Source organism: Candoia aspera, chromosome 1 (assembly GCF_035149785.1).
Source record: "Candoia aspera isolate rCanAsp1 chromosome 1, rCanAsp1.hap2, whole genome shotgun sequence".
NCBI lineage: Eukaryota > Metazoa > Chordata > Lepidosauria > Squamata > Boidae > Candoia > Candoia aspera.
In genome coordinates this window covers 318,084,927-318,101,404 of record NC_086153.1, presented here as the reverse complement: position 1 = coordinate 318,101,404, position 16,478 = coordinate 318,084,927, and the positions used below count along the sequence as shown (strand labels likewise).

Here is a 16,478-nt window from a genome sequence, read left to right as displayed (position 1 = left end):
CCCTTACTTATCTCTAGGTAGGAAATAAGGATAGCATGTAAACCAGTGCTTCTCAATCTCAGAAAGTTTAAGCATGCTGACTGGAGAATTCTGGGAGTTGAAGTTCTCACATCTTAAAGTTGCTGAGATTGAGAAACACTGATGTAGACATAAGAGTGTTCATATTTAGCAAATACTTTAGGCGCACAGGTAACAAGGTAGACTTTACCAGTAGAAAGCTTTTGGTAACATTTAGTAGAAATGTTTGGCAACTATATAAATCTGTTGATATTGCTTTACTTTACAGTGTTATTGCAGCTTCCTGGCTATTTGTCAGTGAAAGTGACACATGAAAGTTTGGAGAGTGGAGGAAAAGCAATTTAGTTTTTTTGGCCAAGCTGCTGTAATAAAACGCTAAAACTGAAACTTGCTTTGCTTTGCTGTGTTAATAAAGAAAGAGAAGATTCACAAAAGGTATCTTGAGCGCTGTGTCTTGGATCAACCTCCCAATAGCTCATAACAAGGTCACTTTATTAAAATTACACTTCAGTAAACAACTACTAGCCTGGCAAAGGAAATATCGCAACTGAACAGAAATTTTATTTTACAGTACTTGAATTAATCTAATGTCATCATAACTAGTAAATCTAACCAATTAATCAGTGAACCCCTATAACCCTTCTTTAAACTGAAGAACATTAAACAATGTTAATTTAAAACATATTTAATTGAAATTAAATACGATTTACAATAAATGTTTCCTTTTACAAGCACTGCAATTTCCCTTTGTTGTCCTCCCAACCTGATGCGTCATAGAAGCTCTACAGGTGACATGCCAGCATTATATGGATATTGCTGAAAATACCTGGAACTATCCCATCATCAACCACAGTGGGCTGAGCAGAGCATGTATGATCAATCACAACTCAAGTGTTGTTTATGTTGACAGAGAGTAGCATTCCATGGTCTTGTAAGTTCTTGTTAACTGGCCTGAGCCCAGAAGTGCCTGCCTGAGAAACTCCGCCCCCTTCTATTCTTTGGCGCTGATTGCATTTCCCAGCAATCCTTTCTCTAGCTGATATGTACAAGGGATCTAACTACATCATGCACTCTTTGCATATGCTTTCCTCATGGCGAACATTAGTGGGGTATTATGGAAAACAGCTGATCCACCAGCCAGTGATGTGACATACAACAGGGCATCTGTCATTTTGTATTTCAGAACAAAAAACTCTTTGGACAGTATTCAGACAATAGGGCTGAATGCATGAATGCACAGGCTACAAACTTGTATGTCACAAAAAGAAGAGAAAAGGAAGAAACTATTCCACAAGTATAGTGTCAATGCTCTCTTGAGAGAGGTCAGGATCTAATGCATTTTGTGACTCCACATGAGCTTGCGAGAGGGTGCCACTTTTCACCATACCTGGGATCCAGTTGTCACCATATGGCTGAAACTTGATGGCTGCCGTGCCACCAACCCTCTGGCATCGGCCAAATTTGAAGTGTTTACCTTTGTGTGTATACATGTGTTCAAGAAGCTGGTTTTTTCGGAGAAATTTGTGACCACAGACAGTGCAGCTGATCTTTCTTTTCCGTGAAAAAGAAAAGTTGCAGTTTAGTTCCACAGGTTCTGTGTCCTTGGATACCAGTGACAGCTGGCCAATCGGCAGTGCCTCTAGGTTGGGGTGGGTAGGATATTCGGAGTAGTGCTCATTCTCTTTCTGAAGGAAGGAGCTGAGCCGGTGACTTTCAGCAGCTTCACGATTTTCACTGAGAGGCTGGAGCTGGCTAAGGTTATTGCTTTCCAGGATGGAGGTCGGAACCCTGAAGGGCAATGATCCCGACACGTGAGTAAACAGGTGTTCACACAAAGTGCTCCGGGATTCAAAATGCTCCCCACAATACTGGCATAAATGAACTTTGAGGTTTTCTTTCGAAAAGACCGGACCCCTGAGATTTGGGGACGATGATGTGTGACTCTGAGACACAACTGGTTCTGGGTCAGTCTTCTCCTGTTTTATAGTCACAGGTGGATTTGCAGCCTCCTCTGCTGGTTTCACAGCTGTCTTGGCAGAAGGATGAGAAACCTGTGGGTCCAAAGACCCATCATCCAGCCCAATTGCCAGAGACAGCTGGAGCTGAGGATGATCTCCCTGATTAGTGGCTCTGCTGCCAATACTGGTTAAATTTTCCTTTGCTTGGAGGTTCTCCTTCACAGCCTTGTGCGTGGTTGAGATCTGAATCCCATAAAGATTTGAAGACTGCACAACCTCTGGAGAAAGCATCTGGTTCATTTCAATTGCCATGCGGGAAAGGTAGTCAGCATGCAGGAAACGGATGCCTTCCTCTAGCCGCGTATGACTGACCATCTGTTTAGGTCCTTTGCCAGTGTACATTATATGCAGCAAGTAGCTGAATATGTCAGGTTGGATATCAGTGGGCTGAATCTTTATGCATTCACTGCTTGAAACAAAAGGGAGAGTTAAGTAAGAACATCATGGCGCAACCTCTGTTTATTGAAGGGCAAAGACAAGCACATACAGTATGTCTCAAGGTGCCTTAAGAACCAATATGTTAATATACTTTCAGGGACTAGAGGCCCTTCTATAAAAGCATGAAGTGGAATTCCAAAGTACCAGTCATATAGAAATATAGGTGCATAAAGTTAAAAAAAAGTATCAGTGGTGAAAATACATTAAAATGTCACTATATACCTAAGACCAAAACCTGGTGGACACACTAGGCTTACATACACACAAACAGTTGCTATGCTTTTCCCCTGGGTTGAGATCACAAGAACAGTGTCATCTGCAGATTGCGGCCACAATCTTGACTTTCCCTTGAGGAAAGTGTGTTGTTCTGAAAACTGCTCCCCACCCCTTTGCATTCCTCTGAACAGATCTCAGGAATGCACGGGTGGTGGCTTGCTGCTGTTGCTGTTAGGGATGGCAGCGGTGCTGTCTTCTGAGCCCAGCAGTGGCGAGAAGGGAGAGCTCAGGAACTTTTTCTTCTTGTCTCAAAAGTCAGACACCGCAATTCATAAAATTTAGCACCCAGAAAGGATTATTTGTAATTGTGAAGAAAATAAGAACAGAGAGGAAGGGGGACTCAAACCTAGTGCACTGATGGAGAGGAGGAAGCTTATATTTCTTAAAAGTTACAACTCCCTGCCCAGCTTCTCCCACTGTCTCCTTGTCCCTTTTGCTGAGCTTCCTCCTGGATTAGACCAAAGATAACATCCTTCTTTTCAGCTAAAGGAAGAGGAGGAAGAAGCTCACAACAGTCTCTCTAACAGGAACAATGATGGTGTGGGAGATTTTCCATGAAGCTGACAATTCCCTGGCAATAAACAAACAAACAGTGGCCAGACACTGCAGCCAAAACAGAAATGGCCATGGATGCACACAGCCTGGGACTGAATGGGAGGTCAATCCTGCAGGGGGACCCTCCAGCCACTCCTCTGCCATGAAACACAGAATGTTCTCATAGTAGGTCTTTAAACCAGTATTTTTCAAACTTGGCAACTTTTAAGATGTGTGGACCTCAACTCCCACAATTCCCCCAGCCACACATCTTAAAGTTGCTAAGTTTGGAAAACACTCCTTTAAAACTATATAATAATTAAAACGATGATAATCTTGTCCATCACTAAAATGCTCCCTTTTATCTGAGCTCCTGATTTACAATCTTTATTTTGCAGGCCATATTTGAAGTCATGCCCACCAGTTTCAAGTTCTGCAAATTTCCATGACGTACATAGAGGCCAGCAAATAAAATGCTGAGGACCAAGTGAAACCTGTAATTTCTGAGGCTTCCTCTAAGAAGTCAACTTGGGTCTTAAATGTTCTTCAAAAAAGGGCATTGACTTACCTTGTCTGATGAATGAATATCATCTTAAAATAGTTGGAAAAAGCAGCCAGGACAGCTCGATGAGCTTTGAAGTAGACATCGCCAATGGCAACTGTGCAGTCACAGAGAAAGCCAAATTCTCGCTGCATGTTTAGCTGTTGTAGGAGGATCAGGCTGTGGCTTGCCGTATCCATCGTGCTTCTAGGGGAAAAAAGAAGGTCTCTTAAGGAACATGCTCACTTCAGTGCAGTCAACCGCAGGAAGGCTTGCAATCTAATGCAAAACACATTGCTGGCAAGAAAAACACAATCTCAGAGTCTAAAGAGTTGCTGCCAGTCCATGCAGACAGCTGTCCCCAATTTAAGCAGGAGAATGCATTTTCAAATATGTATTTTGGAGGACACAATGTCTTCTTCTTGTCCTGTTCTATCTCTGTAATGGTATGTGGGAACGATCTTGGGAAACAGGGGAAAGAGCCACTGTAATTACTTGCAAGATTGATGTCAGCCTTGTGAGGTAGTCCAGACAAGCAGCACACCAGATGAACTAATTCTACTTCCTTGTACGGTTACATTAACAGAATCTTGCAAGTCTGAAAATACATTTCTCCCCACCCCCCGTCGCCTTTACAGCCAAGAAATTAGGGAGGGTACCTTCTAAGATGCTTGCCCCACCCACATTCCTGCTGAGAGCCCCATTCATTTAATGGACTGAAGACCTGATTGCACTTGCTACCTATGAGCGAATTGCCTACAGATGTAGACTTTGTTGGTTTTGTTTATTCGTTTAGTCGCTTCCGACTCTTCGTGACTTCATGGACCAGCCCACGCCAGAGCTTCCTGTCGGTCGTCAACACCCCCAGCTCCCCCAGGGACGAGTCCGTCACCTCTAGAATATCATCCATCCATCTTGCCCTTGGTCGGCCCCTCTTCCTTTTGCCTTCCACTCTCCCTAGCATCAGCATCTTCTCCAGGGTGTCCTGTCTTCTCATTATGTGGCCAAAGTATTTCAGTTTTGCCTTTAATATCATTCCCTCAAGTGAGCAGTCTGGCTTTATTTCCTGGAGGATGGACTGGTTTGATCTTCTTGCAGTCCAAGGCACTCTCAGAATTTTCCTCCAACACCACAGTTCAAAAGCATCGATCTTCCTTCGCTCAGCCTTCCTTATGGTCCAGCTCTCGCAGCCATATGTTACTACAGGGAACACCATTGCTTTAACGATGCGGGCCTTTGTTGTCAGTGTGATGTCTCTGCTCTTAACTATTTTATCGAGATTTGTCATTGCTCTTCTTCCAAGGATTAAGCGTCTTCTGATTTCCTGACTGCAGTCAGCATCTGCAGTAATCTTTGCACCTAGGAATACAAAGTCTTTCACTGCTTCTACATTTTCTCCCTCTATTTGCCAGTTATCAATCAAGCTGGTTGCCATAATCTTGGTTTTTTTGAGGTTTAGCTGCAAACCAGCTTTTGCACTTTCTTCTTTCACCTTCATCATAAGGCTCCTCAGTTCCTCTTCACTTTCAGCCATCAAAGTGGTATCATCTGCATATCTGAGATTGTTAATGTTTCTTCCAGAGATTTTAACTCCAGCCTTGGATTCCTCAAGGCCAGCTTGTCGCATGATGTGTTCTGCATACAAGTTGAATAGGTAGGGTGAGAGTATACAGACAAGTATAATGAAATATGGGACTCATTTATACAAAATACAGTAGGTTAAAAAAATGATATTCATATAAATGTATTAGAAGTATATATGTATTTGAATATTTGAATTAGATAAGTATACATAGAATTGCAATAGTTTACTGTTACAATATATTAACATGGTTTTTTTCCTTTGTTGTATTTCTTTCACCTTTTTGTTAAAGCACTTTTTATGTGTTTTTCTCCTTTTTTTGATAATGCATGTATCTCCATTGTTACTATTTTAATGGTTTGTTCTTTTTCTTTTTTGTTATTAATTAAAAAGCAATAAAATTATTAATAATAATAAAAGCTGATTCTTATCCGACTGTTCCCCTGGCTGTGGCTGTTCCCCATCTCCCAAGGTCATTCCCACATACCATTACAATCTCTTAGGAACCTTTACCAAGTTTTGGTCCATCTAGCTGGGGCTAGGCAATCTTTTGGAGGCCAAGGACATCACCTAACTTTTTTTTTAGGATTATATTCAGTGAGGCAATGAAGTAAACTGGGTGAGGTTGGTTTTGTACTTCCTTTTGAATGGGATCATTTTTTTAAGTTTAAAAAATGGGTGGCTAACTATTGCACAGCTTAGTTTTAATGTTTCCTGTCTACCACTACTGAGCAATAATAATCAGCCTTGGAAGAGGCTTTGAGGACCACAACAAAGGAGCTCAGGGGACCAGATGAAGCACCGGGGCCCCAAATTGCCAACTGTGGCCTAGCTGGGATGATGGGATTTCAAGGAAAGAGATGGGCTAGGGGATATCTTTTTCCACACAATCATGTCCAATCAGATGGAAGTGCCCAAAAGGCTTATCCCAGATAACAGGGCAACAGATTGCAGTCTAACACACAATTCAAGCTGATGTTTGCTGAACTGTCCCTGAGAGGACAAAAACAAGGATATGGGTGTTCTCTTCTGGCTGAGTACATTTTTAATCTTTCTCTCCTACTGTAAAGTCAGGAGCTGGGAAGGAATGGGATCCTTGTAATTTATAGCTTTTTCTGGAACTCTCCCTATCACCATATCTTTATATCCCTTCTCTCCATTAGGAAAACTTGTCTTGGAGACTGGAAGAGTTTTTCTACTACTACATTTCCTCCTCTGACAGTGAAGCTCTTTTTCTGATCTTGAACGAGGAAATATATATATTACTTTGCTGGATTTCTATGCTGCTTCATTCCTGCAGCTCTGACTGGTATAAAATAATCAAAAAATTAACACTGTATATAATTCAGTTGTACAATCTCAAAAACAGTAACAGTGCCATCCACCAGGAGCAAGTCAGATCTTAATACCTGCCACATGCTCTCTCAAAGGGCCATGTTCTCACAGACCTGCAAAAGCTCAACAGGGAGAGGATGTCTGGATGTGTGAAGGCAATCACTATAGTCAAGCATTTAGGGTCTCTGCAGATGGAATCCCCTTGGGAACAAGACCCTTACCAAGGCCTCTCTTCCTGATCTCACTGAATGGGCAGATTAGTTTCAGAGAAGGTGGTCTTGAAGATATCCAGGCTCTGAGTCATGCAGGGCTTTAAAGGTGACAACCAGCACCTTCAATTGCATCCAAGAAGCTAACCAGCAGCCAGTGCTGCTCCTGGAATAGAATTGTTTTGTGGGAAAATTTAGGTATGTCAATAACCACACAGGCAGCCACATGCTGTACCAGTCTAACCTTCTGATACTCTTCAAGCAGCCCCGCATACAGTGATTTGCAATAGTCCATGAGATATGAGTGACCATGTGCAATGACTAATAGCCTATGGAAGGAACAACTAGAACACCAGCTGTACTTGTGCAAAGGCTTTAATGGTTGAATAGCCTCCAATGGCTATTCAAGCAGAAGCTGACTATAAATCATCTTCAAAGCTACAGATGGAACATCTCTAGATTTGGAAGGTCTGCAGATCCATAGCCACTCTCCTGTTGGGGTTTAGCTTGTTCTTTTAACTGCTAAGGGACACCAGGTCAAGACTTCCGTCACATCACCAGCCTAGTTTAATCTGTTGAAAGATCTGTAGCACAGTGGTTAACTAGGCCTGGAGAGATCCAGGTTCAAGCCTATCCACAGTTGTAGAAACTCATGGGGTGACTCTGGGCCAGGCACTTTCTCACAGTCCAACATACCTCACAGGGCTGTTATGGGAAAAAGTGGGAAAGAGTTGTCCATACATAACTTGAAGCTCCTGGAGGAAAAGTGAGACATAAATCTATCAAATAAATAAATATGCAGGGACCTTGAAACCAGAGCCCAGCACTATAATGATTATGAATGTCTATAAACTCAATCCTATCCCAGGGCATTGTTTTAAATGTACTGTTGTGTTGGTTGTTTTAACGTTAATATTTGTTTACTGGGTTCTAAGATAATTTGGTTGGATTGCCTTGTAATTATTAAGGGGTTCTTTAATTTGGTTGGTACTGCACTTTGGTACTTCAGCAAAGGATCGTTACCTTGTCGTGGTGCTGGAGCTTGAGCACCTCAATGATGCCATGAGCTAAACAATGAAGGGCCACCCAAGACGGGAAGGTCATGACAGAGAGGTCAGACTAAATGCGATCCCTGGGGAAGGTAATGGCAACCCACCCCAGTATTCTTGCCGTGAAAACTAAATGGATCAGTACAACCAGAGATATGTCGGTATACCATCAGAAGATGAGACCCCCAGGTCGGAAGATGGTCAAAATGCTACTGGGGAGGAACAGAGGATGAGCTCAACTAGACCCAGACGTGATGACACAGCTAGCTCAAAGCCGAAAGGACGGCTAGCGGCCGACGGTGCTGGTGGTGAACGGCGAATCTGATGTTCTAAGGATCAACACGCCATTGGAACCTGGAATGTAAGATCTATGAGCCAGGGCAAATTGGATGTGGTTATTGGTGAGATGTCAAGATTAAAGATAGACATTTTGGGCATCAGTGAACTGAAATGGACTGGAATGGGCCACTTCACATCACATGACCACCAGATCTACTACTGTGGACAAGACCACCACAGAAGAAATGGAGTAGCCTTCATAATTAATAGTAAAGTGGCTAAAGCAGTGCTTGGATACAATCCAAAAAACGACAGAATGATCTCAATTCGAATTCAGGGCAAGCCATCTAATATCACAGTGATCCAAATATACGCCCCAACCACAGATGCTGAAGAAGCTGAAGTAGAGCAGCTCTATGAGGATCTGCAGCACCTACTGGACACGCCTAAAAGAGATGTTATTTTCATCACGGGAGACTGGAATGCTAAGGTGGGCAGTCAAATGACACCTGGAATTACAGGTAAGCATGGCCTGGGAGAACAAAACAAAGCAGGACACAGGCTGATAGAATTTTGCCAAGACAACTCACTCTGCATAACAAACACCCTCTTCCAGCAACCTAAGAGACGGCTTTATACATGGACTTCCCCAGATGGACAACACCGAAATCAGATTGACTACATCCTTTGCAGCCAAAGGTGGCGGACATTTATACAGTCGGTAAAAACAAGACCTGGAGCTGACTGTAGTTCAGATCACGAACTTCTTATTGCACAATTTAGGATCAGACTAAAGAGATTAGAGGAGACCCACAGATCAGCTAGATATGAGCTCACTAATATTCCTAAGGAATATGCAGTGGAGGTGAAGAATAGATTTAAGGGACTGGACTAAGTAGATAGGGTCCCGGAAGAACTATGGACAGAAGTGCGCAACATTGTTCAGGAGGCGGCAACAAAATACATCCCAAAGAAAGAGAAAACCAAGAAGGCAAAATGGCTGTCTGCTGAGACACTAGAAGTAGCCCAAGAAAGAAGGAAAGCAAAAGGCAACAGTGATAGGGGGAGATATGCCCAATTAAATGCAAAATTCCAGAGGTTAGCCAGAAGAGATAAGGAATTATTTTTAAACAAGCAATGCGTGGAAGTGGAAGAAGACAATAGAATAGGAAGGACAAGAGACCTCTTCCAGAAAATTAGAAACATCGAAGGTAAATTCCAGGCAAAAATGGATATGATCAAAAACAAAGATGGCAAGGACCTAACAGAAGAAGAAGAGATCAAGAAAAGATGGCAAGAATATACAGAAGACCTGTATAGGAAGGATAACAATATCGGGGATAGCTTTGATGGTGTGGTCAGTGAGCTAGAGCCAGACATCCTGAAGAGTGAGGTTGAATGGGCCTTAAGAAGCATTTCTAATAACAAGGCAGCAGGAGACGATGGCATCCCAGCTGAACTGTTCAAAATCTTGCAAGATGATGCTGTCAAAGTAATGCATGCTATATGCCAGCAAATTTGGAAAACACAAGAATGGCCATCAGATTGGAAAAAATCAACTTATATCCCCATACCAAAAAAGGGAAACACTAAAGAATGTTCAAACTATCAAACAGTGGCACTCATTTCACATGCCAGTAAGGTAATGCTCAAGGTCCTGCAAGGTAGACTTCAGCAATTCATGGAGCGAGAATTGCCAGATGTACAAGCTGGGTTTAGAAAAGGCAGAGGAACTAGGGACCAAATTGCCAATATCCGATGGATAATGGAAAAGGCCAGGGAGTTTCAGAAAAACATCTATTTCTGTTTTATTGACTATTCTAAAGCCTTTGACTGTGTGGACCATAACAAATTGTGGCAAGTTCTTAGCGGTATGGGGATACCAAGTCATCTTGTCTGCCTCCTGAAGAATCTGTATAACGACCAAGTAGCAACAGTAAGAACAGACCACGGAACGGACTGGTTTAAGATTGGGAAAGGAGTATGGCAGGGCTGTATACTCTCACCCTACCTATTCAACTTGTACGCAGAACACATCATGCGACATGCTGGGCTTGAGGAATCCGAGGCTGGAGTTAAAATCGCTGGAAGAAACATTAACAATCTCAGATATGCAGATGATACCACTTTGATGGCTGAAGGTGAAGAGGAACTGAGGAGCCTTATGACGAAGGTGAAAGAAGAAAGTGCAAAAGCTGGCTTGCAGCTAAACCTCAAAAAAACCAAGATTATGGCAACCAGCTTGATTGATAACTGGCAAATAGAGGGAGAAAATGTAGAAGCAGTGAAAGACTTTGTATTTCTAGGTGCGAAGATTACTGCAGATGCTGACTGCAGTCAGGAAATCAGAAGACGCTTAATCCTTGGGAGAAGAGCAATGACAAATCTCGATAAAATAGTGAAGAGCAGAGACATCACACTGACAACAAAGGTCCGCATAGTTAAAGCAATGGTGTTCCCCGTAGTAACATATTGCTGTGAGAGCTGGACCATAAGGAAGACTGAGAGAAGGAAGATCGATGCTTTTGGAGGAAAATTCTGAGAGTGCCTTGGACTGCAAGAAGATCAAACCAGTCCATCCCCCAGGAAATCAAGCCAGACTGCTCACTTGAGGGAATGATATTAAAGGCAAAACTGAAATACTTTGGCCACATAATGAGAAGACAGGACACCCTGGAGAAGATGCTGATGCTAGGGAGAGTGGAGGGCAAAAGGAAGAGGGGCCAACCAAGGGCAAGATGGATGGATGATATTCTAGAGGTGACGGACTCGTCCCTGGGGGAGCTGGGGGTGGTGACGACCGACAGGAAGCTCTGGCGTGGGCAGGTCCATGAAGTCACGAAGAGTCGGAAGCGACTAAACGAATAAACAACAACAAGCACTTTGGTAAAGGCATGTAATAAATTATTATTTGTTAAATCTAAACAATTATTTGTTGAATCTAAATTATTAGACAGGCATGTAATAAATTATTATTTGCTGAATCTAAATGATTATTTGTTGAATCTAAATGATTCAGTCTGGAGTGTAAGAAACAGCCTGGAGGGCACTGGGGAAAATAAAATCCACTTCCCTTGTTATCACCTTAATCTTTGGGGAGACTGAGCCTGAAACAAGAGGTCCACTTCATTAAGGTCAGCATTTACATTTCACCTTTCAGCAGCTATGTTGCCATGACACATTTACTTATGACTAGCTCAATCATGATTAAGTCACACAATTTTCTGAGTTGTGCAATATAAATTAACCAAATGGGCCGGGTTTGCACAATACTTTTACATCCTCTGAATCCAGCCAACTATCTTTGGCAGCATAAATGTAACTTGCTTCTAAGTAACAGTAAAAAAAATCCTTCACAAAACTAAGTATGAATTATGAACTAAAAGAGACACAACCACAGTACAGTACAACACTAAAGCAATTCTTTATAAAATTCTGGGAGATAAAGATACTTAAAAGATCAAAAATCCTCTGTCCCATGTGTAATGCCTAAACAAAACAATAATCCCAAATACTCTCACTGTTGCACAATAATCAGGGTAAACAGCACCACAGATTTCCACTGCCAGATTCTTTACAGGTCTTTCTAGATCAAGTTCCACTGGGTTTAACATGATCATTCGCTCTCTGTCTCTATCCCCAATATAATTATATGCATCCTAGAGTTTCAACACTGGAAGCTTTTTTAAAAGAATGCACAGATATTAACATAAACTTACAGTCAGAATGTAAGCCCACTCTTCGAATTAATGTCATAAAACCGCCGATTAGAGAGCAGTTTCCCCCTTCCTAGTGTCGTAGGCTAGCTGCTTTATCCCCTCCAGTCCTACTTCAACATGGCGCCCTCCACCTTCCATGGCAAGGAATGCTGGGAGTCGCGGACCCCCTCATCTGGAGGGCGCCAAGTTGGCGAAGACTAAGATGGAAAAATTCGACAGGTTACCGAGGGAGGGATGCACTACTCGCAAGCACGTTGCACCTGAACGCCCTGGAAAAGTAACTCGACTCGAACTCCTCCAGGAGCAGCCACCGCCACCTCCCCAGGCAGCCCTGCCGCCGCCCACTACGTCCGCAAAGGCCGCGGCAAAATGCACGGATATAGATGCCCGTGCACGGAGACAAGCCGGCGGCCAAGCCCGCAGCCCGAGGGTCCAGTTCCTCCTCCTGCGCTCCGCTCGCACAGGGGGCAGGGGTTGCAGGCGGCTCTAGCTGCGCCAGGGCTCCGAAAAGCCCCTCTCCAGCCTTTCTGATGAAAGCTAAGGCGGGAGGGGGTGCGGATTGTTTACACAAAGAGAGAGCGCCTCCGGCTCTCCTTACAGGCCCCACCGCACCCAGGGGAGGCCTGCAACAGCCCCAACGGGTAGCTAGGCCGGTTGAATCCTTACCCCAATCGGCCCTCGGCACAGAAAAGTGGCAGGCAACCGTGGCACCCAGGGCTGGCGTGCACACGCAGGGCGCGCTCTCGCTGCAGCTGCCGTCTCTACGTGCGCGAGCGAGCAAGCGTCGGCTCTCCCCGTCTCCCTCCGCCTAGGCAGAGGGAAAAGAACAGTCTCCCCACGAAGGAAGGTGGGGGCCGTGACTCCCGGTTGAAGATGGGCAACACCGGTCCTAAACCGATTCAAGTCCTTCTGCTGGATAGTAATTCTTTTTCATGTTTTTGAAAGCGAGCGAGAGGGAAGATACTCCACTTTTAAGCGGGGGTTTCGAGGAGCTGGCAAATAATCCTGGGCTACCTTCTGAGGAGGAATGCTCTCAGGACGGAAGGCCAAGGCTCCAGTGACCAGGCTGAGCAGGAGAGCCCCCTGCCGCCCCCCTCAGGATTTGGCTTAGCACATTTCAAAGGAAGTGAAGTAACACAGTTCCCATCTGAGAGCCCCCTTGCCTCACTGTAGCATTGAAACCAGAGTCTAACCTGATGCAACTGCCTGGCTACTTTTGGAAATGCCCTGCCTCCCCAACTTTCTGGACATCTGCAACTGGTGGGAAGAGCCAATACAGTTAGTGTGCACGCTTCCCTGCATGTACTGTACAGTAGATGCATTTAAAGCCCATAAAATAACACTGGCCGTATTCCATGCACAGTTCAGTCTGAAGCTGTTGCAAGGCATTGTTGGACAAGGAAGGACAACTATTCCCTGGCCAGAAGCCTCAGGTTAACTTTGTGAGGGGGGAGGGGCTGAGTGCACTGGGCGATGGTACCATGTCACACATTTGGGTGGAACCAAGAGGTCTAGGAGGAATTCTTCCTTGGTTTCAGAGGGAAGTCTTCTCAGCCCGTTTTAGTCATTATAATTTCCGAACATTCCCTGCCTTATGACACAAGCATTATTTCTTTGCAGTTGTGTTTAGATGGAGTTTCGGATGTTTCAACAAAGGCTCTGATGCCTCATGTTGTGCACTCATGTTTAAAGAGAATCTTATTTTCCGAGTGTATCTTTAACCAAAAGAGCAAACACCCTCTTGGCAGTGAAGAAAGAGGTACTGCAGACAAACAAAACACACACACACAGGCAGCTTAAAATTTAAGCATTATAGATGGGATGAAGCAAAGGAATTGAATTGGGCTCAGATTACACTTTGGCACATGATCCAGGGAAGACTGGCTTATGCAGTTAAGACATTTGAGAGGAAAGTGTCTTTGACTTTGAAGAGCTCCTGGCAAAGAACATTTAAGACAAACAACAAAAACCTTTCAAGGAATTCAGAATAGGCAACTGATTAGAAAGGTCTTCTAATATGAGTCTGGGGTTTTAACAGAGTGCTACAGGAGGATAAAGAAACAGCAAAGGAACTGATTGAATTCTATGCTTCTGTTTTCATTGTTAAAGATTTAGGACAGATGCCTGTGCTAGACCTTGGAGGAGAATCAGATGAAAACTGATCAGATATGAAATCAGAGGTAACAAAAGATTAAAATTATAAGCCAAACTAATCAACCAAAAATAAATAAATCTCCCAGTTCAGATAGTAAGTATACAAGATTGGTTAAAGAAATTATTTAAAGAAACATTTGAAATTGCCTATTTTTTTTTCAAGAGAAGTATGTTCTTCTTCTTTGACTTTGGGATTTGTTCCCGAGGACTGAAAAATAGCCAATTTGATTCTAATTTTCAAAAAGAAACCAAGGGACAATAAATAGTCCTGGTAGTATAATATCCATTCTAGGGAAGTACTGTACTTGAAAATATTAATGAATAGCAAAATCATGGTAGTATAAGTCTTGAAAAGGAGCCAATATGGTTTTCATAAATGTAAATTTTATCTCATTAACCTAGAATTTTTTTAACATGTAGACAAGAGAAACTCAACAGATGTTGGGCTTTCAAAAAGGTTTTGATGAGGTCCTTCACCAAAAGCCACTGAGCAATCTTAGTGGTCAAGGGTTAGAGGACAGGTACATCATGGAGAAAGAAATGAGGTTCTACATGCATGCCAACAAATATATATATTTAAAATCATGCATAGTATAGGTCACATGGAGAGATGTTTTTCTTCCTCACTCAGACTGTGAATTTTAGATCATAGAAACTCAGTGCAGTGAGATTCAAGACAAAGCTTGTGAGCTTCTCAAATGCATCCATTTAACCACCCTGCAACACAGAATGCTGGATTATATGAGCCCATGACTTGATCCAGCAAAGCTCTTATGTTCTTATTGCCTGACCTATATCACTTCAAGTTGGTGGGGCCTATAACACTTTAGGCTGCAGATGGGGCATCAAATGTTAAGACTATTCCATTTGAAGAAAATTAAGAGGACAAAATAATCTCAAGTGTTTTGAAAACTAAGATATCTTATGAAAAGGTTTCCACTGATGTCTTCCTGAAGGAAAAATGATTTTATCACTTGAGTATGATGATTGCAGAAATGGATTGCAAGCAAGGGGGAAATGGGGTAAGGTTAATTTGTGTCTACTACTGAGGAAGAAGACTTGTTTTGATATTCAGGTAATAGAATAAACCAAATTGTGTACATTGTATTCAAACAGCACTGCAGGAAACAGCTGGAGTAGGTTACATTCTTCCAACGGTGTAGGTTCTTATCATTTATTTTCCTCCTATTGAAAGAACCGGAAAGGTCAACAACAGACTACAGTTAACTGCATTTTAGCCTAGTGTATTGTGCAAAACCAGCCCATATAGTTAAGTATGTTACGTGAACCCAGAAAATGGAGATAAAGATTTAATAAAGTCAGAACTAAGACAGGGATGGGAACCCTGAGACTATGGGGATGAATTTTCTTTTATGCAGGCCCTGGTTCAACCATAACTATTGAACACTAGACAACTTAGTGTAAACCATAAAATAGATTTAATATAGTAAAGTAAAAGGACCCCCTACCCCTAACTGTCTTGTCCAAAACCCAAAAAATCCCTTTCTCTACACACTTTGTATCATTGTCCCTCTCACTGCAGTCCTCCCCCAAAATGATTTGCTACATCTGGTTCGAAATCTGGTCTTTCCAGTCTCTGAAAAAGACAGCCTTGGTGACTAGAGGAAAGGTGGAAGAGGGAACTGTAAAGCCTTAGATTGGAAATGATTGCTGTAAATTCCCTTTGTTTCTTTGTTAGTATTGATCATGAATTTTCTTTCAGTCACTGCTTTCAACATTTGCACTTGCACATGCACACGCACACATACACAATCTGCATTGGGCAACAAGTTATTTAATACAGTAGCAGAGTATCATACACTCTTAGTGGGACCCACTTTCAGTGAGAATTCTATGCCTAGGTTGTGCCAAAGATTCAAAAGAAAAAGTGAGTTTTGCACATGGAATTGTCTAGAAAGGAGTTCCAAGCGCATTTTATTACATCTCTGTAGGGCAGCGAGCCAATACAGAGTAATGATTAAAAAGTGCAACTACATAACTTAGGTTGAAGTCTCCACCCAACTGTGGAGTTCACTGTGTGACAATGGGTCAGTTCTTCTCTTGTTCACATGGTGATTGTGGAGATAAAATCAGATAAAACTACATATGCCAGCTTGATTTGTAAGAAAAGGAGAACAATATATGTAATAATTATTTGTGTCATTCTTCCTTCCAAAGGTGCCCAGACCAGTTACTATACTTACAGGGCAGCAAGGAGAAAAAGTCAACACCAACATTTTGGAGAGCCAGAATATACATTTATTACAGAAAGGGGGAGCATGGGAGAGGCTCCCAAACATTTTCAGCCTGGATGAGATAAATTCAG

General features: G+C 42.7%; 1 protein-coding gene across 2 annotated transcripts; it reads right to left on the bottom strand.

The window, feature by feature from the left end:
- Positions 1-458: 458 nt before the first annotated feature.
- Positions 459-12,745, bottom strand: ZBTB25 (zinc finger and BTB domain containing 25). 2 transcript variants are annotated; one of them, XM_063290430.1, is made up of 3 exons: positions 12,665-12,745; positions 3,853-4,032; positions 459-2,445 (listed from the first exon to the last, which is right to left on the bottom strand). In XM_063290430.1, the coding sequence occupies exons 2-3, from the start codon at positions 4,023-4,025 to the stop codon at positions 1,302-1,304; spliced, it is 1,317 nt and encodes a 438-aa protein (XP_063146500.1). In that variant the 5' UTR covers positions 4,026-4,032; positions 12,665-12,745; the 3' UTR covers positions 459-1,301. The 2 variants fall into 2 exon arrangements, with proteins under 2 accessions (XP_063146500.1, XP_063146501.1); XM_063290431.1 differs by having other exon boundaries at positions 459-2,442.
- Between the last annotated feature and the right edge of the window lie 3,733 nt (positions 12,746-16,478).